The sequence below is a fragment of the Mercurialis annua genome, linkage group LG6 (assembly GCF_937616625.2).
Source record: "Mercurialis annua linkage group LG6, ddMerAnnu1.2, whole genome shotgun sequence".
Classification (NCBI taxonomy): Eukaryota; Viridiplantae; Streptophyta; class Magnoliopsida; order Malpighiales; family Euphorbiaceae; genus Mercurialis; species Mercurialis annua.
In genome coordinates, this window is record NC_065575.1 from 39548872 (window position 1) to 39559586 (window position 10715).

At 37.5% G+C, this 10715-nt stretch overlaps 1 protein-coding gene across 1 annotated transcript; it reads right to left on the reverse strand.

Annotated features, from left to right (window-relative positions):
- Nucleotides 1-4983: 4983 nt before the first annotated feature.
- Nucleotides 4984-9854, reverse strand: LOC126654056 (uncharacterized). Its single transcript, XM_050348099.2, has 5 exons — nucleotides 9596-9854; nucleotides 7192-8975; nucleotides 5866-6831; nucleotides 5667-5792; nucleotides 4984-5355 (listed from the first exon to the last, which is right to left on the reverse strand). Exon 2 carries the CDS (start codon nucleotides 8734-8736, stop codon nucleotides 7519-7521), a length of 1218 nt encoding a protein of 405 aa, XP_050204056.2. The 5' UTR covers nucleotides 8737-8975; nucleotides 9596-9854; the 3' UTR covers nucleotides 4984-5355; nucleotides 5667-5792; nucleotides 5866-6831; nucleotides 7192-7518.
- Nucleotides 9855-10715: the final 861 nt, after the last annotated feature.

Here is a 10715-nt window from a genome sequence, read left to right on the forward strand (position 1 = left end):
TCTCCTCAGGTCCTGAATCCCGGAGTTAACGCCTCCACCACCTCCAACCTTATCGGGGTTGACGCTACTAATGCCACCGGAGTGACTTCAACTAGAAGTTCAAGCTTGAACCTCCTAAGTTCACCACCCCAGTATCAAATGCATTAGATAAGGGGATCAAATTCTATTATTTTTTCTTGTTTAGATGGAACTGATGAATTTGTATTGAAAAAATTATAAAAAGTATAAAAAATATTTGGGTTAATTACATATAAAATCACCACCTTTGCACCATTTTTCAAAAATAACTCGACCTTTTAAAAGTGGCAATCCAGGGCATCACCTTTCAATGTTTTTTAAAAATAACACAAAATAAATTTCCGATCGACGGAATCTGACCTGGAGGCCTGAGTCCTACGTGGCATTCCACATAGGACTCCACATGTGAAACGAATCGTTTCACATGTGTTTAAATGAAAACTCAAAACAGCAGCATTTTGGCTGAGTAACCAGCACGCTGCCGTTTTGAAACAAACAATGAGGGAATCTTTAACTCTTTCTCTTCCTAAAAACCGATCAAAATCCTTCCCAAATTAAAATCTAAAACTATGAACCCTAAAATTTCATCTATGAACCCTGAATCTGCACAACATTCCACCATAAATCTTTAACTTTCCCTCTTTCAAATTCCCTAGCTTCTACTAATATGTACTCTTAATTTCTATTCTTTCAAACTCTATTGTTTTTTATCTCTTAAGTTCTCTTGAAAATGTCTGTGACTGTGAACACTGAGGAAGTCGACGATGACAGCGGCCATAGCATGAACAGCAGCTCGAGTACTCAACACGCATGGTGGATTCCAAAAAAGCGATGCAAACATGGAATTGAAGCTAATGTTTACACCTCTTACTCTGAGAAGAACCCTGGTCGGAGGTTTTACCGATGCCGTTTTTATCGGGTAATAATTCTCATATTTTTTTTCTCGTTGTGGTTGGCTTGTTTAATTCGTTAGTTAGGGTAAAAAAATTGGGTTGTGTAGGCTGTGTTAATTTGCTAGTTAGGGTTACAGGTTGGGTTGTGTAGGATGTGTTAATTTGCAAGTTAGGGTTTCAAATTGGGTTTTTGTAGGCTCTGTTAATTCTCATATGTTTGTTCTTGAAGTATTGTTCTTCAAGTTTTGAAATTTTAGATATGTAATTTTTTAAATCAGGTCTCCCATTTTAGAAGGACATTCTGAGAGTGCAGGTTTGAAATTTTAGATATGTAAATTAGTGCAATCAGTTTTGTTCAATCTGTTTCGAAAGTTCAGTTGTGTTATTGTGCTGAAAGTTCAGTTGTGTTCTTGTACCTCTTAGTTTGATATGAAAGTTTAGTTGTTTGTGGTGGTCAATCTATTTTGAAAATTCAGTCTGTTTAGAGCTTAATTTGATCTTAAACTTAATGTTGACAGCAAGATGACTGCAAGTACTTCGAATGGTATGATCAAGAGACCCCCACAGCCTTATAAGGCTGCCCTGTTAAATTTGATATCGAAGACCAAAACGTTGGAGACACAGCTGACACAGAAAGCCGAATTAGAACTGATATCGACCGAGAACGCAGAAGCTGCCATGAGAGCATCAAGAATTGTGCAAACTCATCTGAGACAGTATGCCAGCACAGTTGCATAAATGAAAGGGGAAATGAATGTGTTGCAACTCGAGATGGACAATTTGAAGGCGACAAACAAGACATTAAAATTTCTCCTTAGGGTAGTGGTGATATGTGTGCTTCTTGTACTTGCTATTTTCTTTAAGTATGCCACTATTAAAGGCAATGGGAAATTCAAGTCTATTGCTTGAATTTTGGTGATGGTATTTTAGGACTATAATTTAGTATGAATGAATGTAGTTGTGTAAGGATGCTTTTGAGGACTATAATTAAGTATGAACGAATGTACGTTTTTTATTAATTCCTAAAGTTGTTTTGTGTGCGTGGCATGAATGAAATCCTTTTGAAATTCAGGATATAAATGGGTTGTTATGAAATTCACGAAACTTGTGTAAAGTTACTTCTTTTTCAATCTATTTGTCTCAATATATAGAAAGCTAGTGCTTCATTCTTAAATTAGTCATTCATTACACATTCATAACTTAGCGCTACACAAAATATTGGTGTCATCGAACCAATCTGTAACGTAGCTGTACACAAAATATTGGTTTTATCTAACCAATCTCTAACTTAGTTGTACACAAAATATTGGTTTTATCTAACCAATTTGTAACTTAGCTGTACCTATATTGAGGCGTTTAGTTCAGCAGTTAGCAAAAAATGACTGTACAATTAGTCATTACATGTGACATCCTAAAAAATAGTAGCGTAAAATTTCTATTTACCGAAAACATCCCATCTATTGTCACATCCCAAAAAAGGTTCCCAGTAGCCTAAAATTAGTTCCCTATGCTTTCTTGCGAAGCAATGATGTAATACCCCAAATTAATTATTTAGTTAGTTGGACCACGTGTCCAGTTTTGAGTCGCAGAAGTGACTATATCAGAAAGTTTTCCGATATATAAGTTTTAGCAGGTCGGTTTTAAGGAAAACAAATTAAGCAAAAACTAAGGTTATATTTCAATTCTAAAATTAGAATTGGAATTAAAAGGAAAAATGTCAAGAAAAGTCCAAAATAGGGCACATGGACCAAAGTGGTAATTTAGCCACTTTGTGTCGAAAATAGAAATTCTAGATTTTGACGGGAAAGTATTAATATTGAGTTTCGTATTATTTATCGGAGATAATTAATAAATATATGTCATAATAAAAGAAGTTAACGATTTAGCTATAGACTAAATCGTGCGAAAGAAAAGTTGGAAAGATAAATTGTAACAAGTAAAGAAAGAAGGAATCAAAGTGGGATCTTTACCTTAATATATAAGGTTTTGATTATGAAACATATCAGAAGAAGAAGAATCGAGAGAATTGTGAGGTTATTGCCGATTACGTCGTTTCGCCGCCGTTTCTCCGTTCGACGTCTGATTCAAGCGATTCAAGCGGCGATTTCTTCAGAATCGAAAGCTCTATCATCTCCGGCCATTAAATTAAGGTAAAAGGTCGGTTTTTGGCATGACAATAATGAGTTTGTTGGCTGTTTTGGTTAGGATTGAGTTTAGGTTGAAATTTGACGTTTTTGAGTTTATTATGGCGTTTTTGAAGAAACCGAGATATGGGTATTGACTAGGGAAGTGTTTAGCACGTCGGAATGGGGGTAAAACCCCGGAAATCGACTTCCAGGGAGTTGTGCACGTGGTGCACGACCGTGCACCACGGGTGCACGAACGTGTACTGGAAGTACACGAACGTGCACCTAGCCAGGTACACGATCGTGTACCTGAAGTACAAGAACGTGCACTTTTCATGGTGCACGAACGTGTACTGGAAGTACACGAACGTGCACCAGTGAGGTGCACGAACGTGCACTTGGTTGCACGAACATGTACCCACCGTAGGGCACGCCCGTGCACCCTGACTCGCCTCCACACGTATGCAAACTGTAATTGACCTATGTGTTTGACGTTTTGAGTAATTTGACTCTAAAGGACGGGTTTCGGACTTTGAGAATCATTAATCTCGAGATTAGCTCGACGTTTTAGATAAATAATAATAATGGAAAACGTTAAGGACGTTAAGCGATTCTCAATTATGAGATATGGTATTCGCTAAGTCATCTCTACGACTAGAGATATCGAATACATAAATAAGTATAAGATGAAACTAAACCCTAAAACATAGAAGTATTATAGATATAAAAGTATAAGATTCACGTCTAACTATTAACGATTTATCAGACGTGTCAGCGAGTAGTGGAGTCAGTAGAAGCGGACTAGCGAGAGCGTACTATCAGATCGATCATATCATTACTTGGATTGCGGTCACTATGAGTTGTACTTTTACTTTCATGTATTATATATTAAAATTATTTTATATACATATATATATATACTGTTTTCACGCATCGCATTATATGTAGTTGATTGAATGTTATATGTTCATTTAATTTCTATGTACGAAAACTAGTATGCGATCCGAAGAAACTAGCTACCTATTGGGTGTCAATAGGCTGTGTGATCACCAGTATCGAGTCAGTCTAGTATGTTTGCATTTGAGAAATGACTTGACACAGCTGGGAGCTGATGATGATTATGAAATTCATGATTGTGTATATGATTTGATACGAGTGAGTACTCGGCTACGGTGTAGTCCGGAGTCCCCGTATCTAGTGGCTGGGCCACCAGCGAGTTGGACTCGCGATTGAGATTTACGATTGGGTTAAATGATAATGATTATTCAAGAAATGTGTCGCATGTTAGGATATTAGTTTCGTACGGATCAAATACATGTTTATATGTTTTATATTAATGTTTTCTTGAGATGCGATGCTATGTTTCTATATTAATACTGTTAGTAAATGTCAACTCACTCAGTATTTTCCCAAATACTGACCCCTCACCTTTGATGTCTTTCAGGTGCTTAATTTGTGGACCTAGATAGAGGCCAATTTTGAAGTCCAGAAGTCAGCTGTGTATGTTTAGTTTCTGACTTCTGTGAATGCTGCAGTAGTGGTCCTGTGTCGACAGAATAGTAGCCTAGACAACAGTTCATTTTGATTGTATATAATAACTGCTGTCATTGTTTTATATGCTTTTTAGATAGGCTACGTGTTATATGTATGTGATCCACGGCCCCAGATGCCGGTGAGATGTTTAGAGACACTAACTGATGTATATAGTGCCGCGAGGCCAGTTCGTACAGGGTACGGTAACTAGAGCCCGCGAGGTTAACATAACAGTTAGTGTAAATGTTTATATATGTTATATATTTGCTTCTGTTGTGTTATGCTATTTGTTTATATTATTTGCGAAAAATTTATAGTGATTTGAGGCTTGCTACGGGTTCCGGAGCTACCACTCCCGTTCCCTAGCGCCGGTTGCGGCTCAATATTTTAGGTCGTGACAAATGAAGACAGGTCCTTGTCCAAGTCCCCTTGTCTTTCCTCCTCGGCTAGCTCCTCTGATTGCACCTCTGTTAGCTGCTCGACCCGAACCTCTTCCGGTACCTCTTATTGCTCCTCGTCTTGAGCTTGAAACAGTTGGCATTGCGTAGGAAGGAGTTGTTACTGTCGAAGCTGCTTCACTTGTTGTTGTCGGACGGCTTCTGAGTTGTGGACCACCCACAAATTTAGCCCTTTTGTGGCCAGGCAGCTGTTCAACAAAACAGTAGAACACTTAACAATTCAACACCAAAGAACACTTAACAATTCAACACCAAAGAACAATAAGTTACCTTTTCATCTCTGTTTCCGGTTTCCTCAATTGTAGGCGCGCCATAACCTTCACGAACCTGAGACATCAAAAGTGCATTCAATGATTGCTTTAACAAATTCAAGTTGCATTCACATCATACAAATTGCATTTGCTGTTAAGAGACATATATAGATCTAACATGAACCAAGTAGAAGCAATCAAGTTAACAGTTACACAATTCAGAGGGCAGTTGACATAATATTTTGCTAGGGAACACTACAAGCATATATCATTTATTCAACACTTCAGGTAAATGACACTATTAAGCAAAAAAAAAACATTTAATGTTAACCTTTCGGGTAACCTCAAGACAATACAAAAACAAAATAAATTAATTTCATTACTAACCTTTCGAAGCTCCTTCTGTCTGATTCGCTTCTCAGCCGGAGTTAATTTTGGAGGTCTCGTGCTACTTGATGGTTGTTGTGGGTCTGTTGGACTAGGATTGATCTTGCATGGTCGACCTCTTTTCCTCTACAAAAAAATTGAATGTTTAAAATCCAGGTTTGATGTCAGATTAACTCAACAAAATAACAAAAATAATTACCGAAAGCTTATCTGGATTTTGCTTTTCTGCTTGTTGCACTGGTCGATTATGTCGTTGAGGGCAGGTCGTTTGTTGTGTCCAAAGGTATTGCATACTTTACACGTCATGAGGATTCCACGCCTTCCCAACCTTGAAGGGTCCCGATTCTCTTCTTCAGGTTTTCTCTTTTGCTTTTTCTTAGGCCTGCCTGGCATTTTCTTATAGAGCGGTGGCTTAATTGGATATCCCTCTGATGCTGGCCACATGTTTTTACCGTTCATCGGCTCCAAACCAAACTGATATGCCTGCATATACCGATGAATAGAGTAGTATTCATCGACGTAGCTTGATGTATCGTCATTCTTCCAGTGAATGGCTGCACAAGCATGTGGACAGGGTAGTCCAGTAAGCTGCCACAACCGACATGCACAGGTCAGATTCCTCATGTCAACCACAAATCCATCTTGTCCCATTGCGATTTGGAATTTATCGTTAAATCTCGGCTTAGCTTGACACAGCCTGTTCAAGTATTTCTGCTCTTCAAGCTTCTTCCTTATTCGAGGGCAAATAGAAACTGCCACACCGCTCATCTGAGTTAACTTGTTGTGCATCCTCTCCATTAAAGAACATCTAATTTCCTCGATCATAATCAATGACATGTTTTGCTCTTGCCTTAACAATGTAGCCATTGAAAGTTTCGGCCACATTGTTATCGATCATATCGGACTTTGGCCATTCGCTCAAGAACACTTTGCAAAAAATTTGTCGTCCTCGTCGCATGAAGTCATTATAAGCTGGCTCATTCTCTTCTTTCATTTCAGCCAACCCTTTGTCATGTGCAGCTTGATAAGTACTTCGGGCCACCTTCCAAAAAAATTTCTTCAACCCCGGACCCTTAAAATCCTTTTTCCAATTGTAGTAGATATGCCTTGCACAGTTTCGATGCTCTCCGTGTGGAGCAAGCTTGCTTATTGCATTGATCAATCCCTATAAAAAAAATTTAATTCAACCAAACATTAGAGAAACAATTGAATCATACATCTGTCAACAATTACACACTTAAGCAATACCTTAGGCTAAATAACTCACACCCTAAACAGTACCTTAGGCTAAATAACTCACACCCAAAATTATTAAAATCAGGTCCTAACATATTGACAGTCATCAACCATTAAAAGAAACATTAAACAAATATGACAAATAAGTCTCAAAAACAAAGATTGAAACAACAATCAGACCCTAACAACATTTTTATATGCAAATTCAGCATTTTAAACAAATTGTAGATATTTTAAACAAATTCAATATTTTTAAACAAACTCAACATTTTAAAGTCCAGGGATTTACCTTTTGTTGATCACTAATGAAACTCCACCCATTGCCGTCTAGAATACCCAAATCTCCAAACAAAATTTCTAGAAACCACGTCCAGTATTCTTCATCCTCGGACTCCACAACTGCCCAAGCTACAGGGAACATTTGATTGTTCCCGTCCTTAGCGATAGCGGATAGCAATGCACCCCCGAGAAAGGTTTTAAGGAAGCAGCCACCAAACCCAATTATGGGCCTACATCCCTTGATAAACCATTTCCTCAAGCCACTAAAGCCTACATAGAACCCCTTGAATGTAGTGTCATCGCCAAGTTTAAACTGAAACCTGCTTTCCGGATCGACTCACATCAACTCCGCCATATACGACCACAACCCCGCATAATGGTCAGCCACAGACCCTCTAAGCAATTTTAGTGCATGTCCCTTGGCTCTGTATGCCTTAGAGTTTGTGATTTGCACACAATACTTGTCCATTACATCGTCAATCAACACTGCAGCCGTCATGTTCGGATTCCTCCGAATTTTCTCCAAGTATTCAGTAGCAATCCAGCCGTACGAGGCCTGTCTGTTCTCAATCTTTCTATTGCACGTGTGCGCAGTAGTCACCCTTTTGATAGTAAAGCAGTGTGTTTTTCGATCAAAACTCGCAAACAGCCTCCAATTGCAATTCTCATCGCAATGCCTTTCAACTTGCTTCTTATTCGTCCTTATATTCCTCAGATTGTAGCCATTCAAAATGGCCCACTTTGTAATTGCAGCAGCACATTCTTTTGAATCAACAAAAACCATTCCTGATTGGAATTTCAAATTTTTATGATCTGACTTTGGATCATATATAGCAGCCTTCTTCTTACGCCTCCGCTCGCCTACATCTTCCCCCTCCTCACTACTGACATCGGAATCCACATCGCCATCGGATGTAGCATACTCACTGCTTGCATTATTCACTTCATTGTCCGAATCACCTTTTCCCCTCAAAACTAGGGCACTACTAAATTCCACATGATTCTCTGTAGGAACATAATTTTTGAATCGAGCCTTGTTCTCCCGTGCAAATTTGTACTCTTCATCGTCAGAAAGATCACCATCCGAAAGATCATCATTAGTGTCACTCTCTTGAACCGGATAGTAATCGGGATCTTCTGCTTCTGCGTCTTCAAAACTGCCTTCAATGTCATCAGCCCCGGCATTCACATCAGCCCCGACAGTCAAATCAGCCCTGGCATTCACATCAGCCCCGACAGTCACATCAGCCCCGGCATTAACAGTTGGACGCATTAGAGTCCCGGCAGACACATTTATGCGCTTTGGATTCCCGGAAGTCATATTTACGCGCTTTGGAGTCCCGTCAGTCACATTTACACGCTTTAGAGTCCCGGAAGTCAAATTTACGCGCTTTGGAGTCCCGAAAGTCACTTCTTTTTGTTTCTTCGATGTCTCGGCAGTGGCATTCATAGATGTTGCAGGTTTTGCATTCACAAAGGCAGTCACATTCTTTGCCATTTTCCCTACAACATACAACTGCACCATACCATCTTGCATTGCTTCCTTGGATGTCATTAAGTCCACGACATGCTCCTGACAATTCAGCTCCTGCAACCCACGAGGTCCATAGTCTCTATAATACAATGTATAGTCTTGGTAGCCTATCTCCTCCACAAATCCAGTCAAGTCATTGTATCCCACTTTCGTAGGATCCAAACCGTGACGACTCACAAATACGCCGCCCAAATAAAAAGCCTCCCCCTCCGTCACTGTAATCAAGCCACCATGAATTAATATATAGAGAAACTTCCATTCTGCAAAATAGACACCACAAATTGGTTACAATAAAATCACAACAGCAGCAACGTAATGCATACTTTGCACAAAACTAAACTTATGACATTAGCAACACAATGCGTACTTTGCACAGCATTTGACTTGTCACAGCAGCAGTACAAATCATACTCATTCAAACATAATACACAAACAACATAATTGTTACTAATTAAAGTGGTAATGACAGCCTATCAGTACATAAGTTAATATTGTGTAGATTTAATAGTTACAGGTCACAAAAATTAACGAAACACAAACTAGGGTTTTTATTGAATAGTTAGTTAGGGATTAAATATACAAATTGGGGTTTTCTACTGACATTGGGTTTTAATTGAAAAGTTCAGGTTCAAAAACACAAATGAGGGCTTTGTACTAAATTAAGGTTTCGAAATACAAATTAGGGTTCAAAAACACAAATGCGGGCTTTACACTAAATTAGGGTTTAGAAATAAAAATTAGAGTTTTCTACTGATATTAGGTTTCAATTCTGGTTTAGAAACACAATTTAGGGTTTTCAACACCACTTCGAAGAATGAAAAAAGGGATACAAACACGAAGATTTAATAAAACGAAGTAGAAATAGTTCTAATAAACATACCTTATTAGATCGATTCACTTCCACCAAGAAAAACTGAATACGGTTCTTTCTAATATCAGAGCGATTCACGAACAGATAATAAGCTTGATGATTCAATGATTTACAGTGAAAGCTAGGGCATTGAAAAGGGTTCGAATTTTTTGCAGAGTTAGGGTTCTTCCATGTTCATTAGTTTTAGGTTTTAATTTGGGAAGAATTTTGATCGATTTTAGGAAGAGGAAAAGTTAAAGATTCCCCCATCGTTTGTTTCAAAACGGTAGCGTGCTGGTTACTCAGCCAAAACGCTGCTGTTTTGAGTTTTCATTTAAACACATGTGAAACGGTTCGTTTCACATGTGGAGTCCTACGTGGAATGCCACGTAAGACTCAGGCCTCCAGGTCAAATTCCGTCCATCGGAAATTTATTTTGTGTTATTTTTAAAAAATATTGAAAGGTGATGCCCTGGATTGCCACCTTTTAAAAGTCGAGTTATTTTTGAAAAATGGTGCAAAGGTGGTGATTTTATATATAATTCACCCAAAATATTTTAAAATATCTACATTTATAAACTTAATATTAGTACCATATAATAAAAAAGCCAATAATTTTATATTTAGTTCAAAAAAATATTTTAAACCAAATTTTTTATATCAAAAAACTGTATTTATGAAGTAAAATTTTTAATATCTTTTTGTATTAGAGATATTTCTCTTTAAATTTTCTCAAACAAACAAAAAAGTCATAATTTAATAGTGTTTCAGCTTCCACCTAATGGATTAAGGTTGATGTTCTCATATAAATAATCAAATATTATTTATTTTTTTAGAAAAATCTCTCTTATAATTAATATTTTTATAAGATATATTTTAATTTAATTAAATAATAGAATTATTAATTATGCGAGGTGGACTGAGGTTGGTTCACTCAGTTTTTATTAATTATTAAAAATATTAATTTATTAAATATTCATTATTAAAGAGTTTACTGTACCATAAACTAAAAATCACTTGCAGTTTTTTGCTAACAACAGCTATGTACCATCTGATAAGCTCTACGTAGAATTTTCTTTACTTCAGAATTCACATTATTCTATATTTATCCATAAAGTTGAAGTTCAAAATACTTGAAAACTGAAATGAT

Excerpts from the sequence above, each read along its gene's own strand:
- LOC126654056 (XM_050348099.2), bottom strand. The coding sequence starts at position 8,736 with ATGACATCCAAGGAAGCAATGCAAGATGGTATGGTGCAGTTGTATGTT.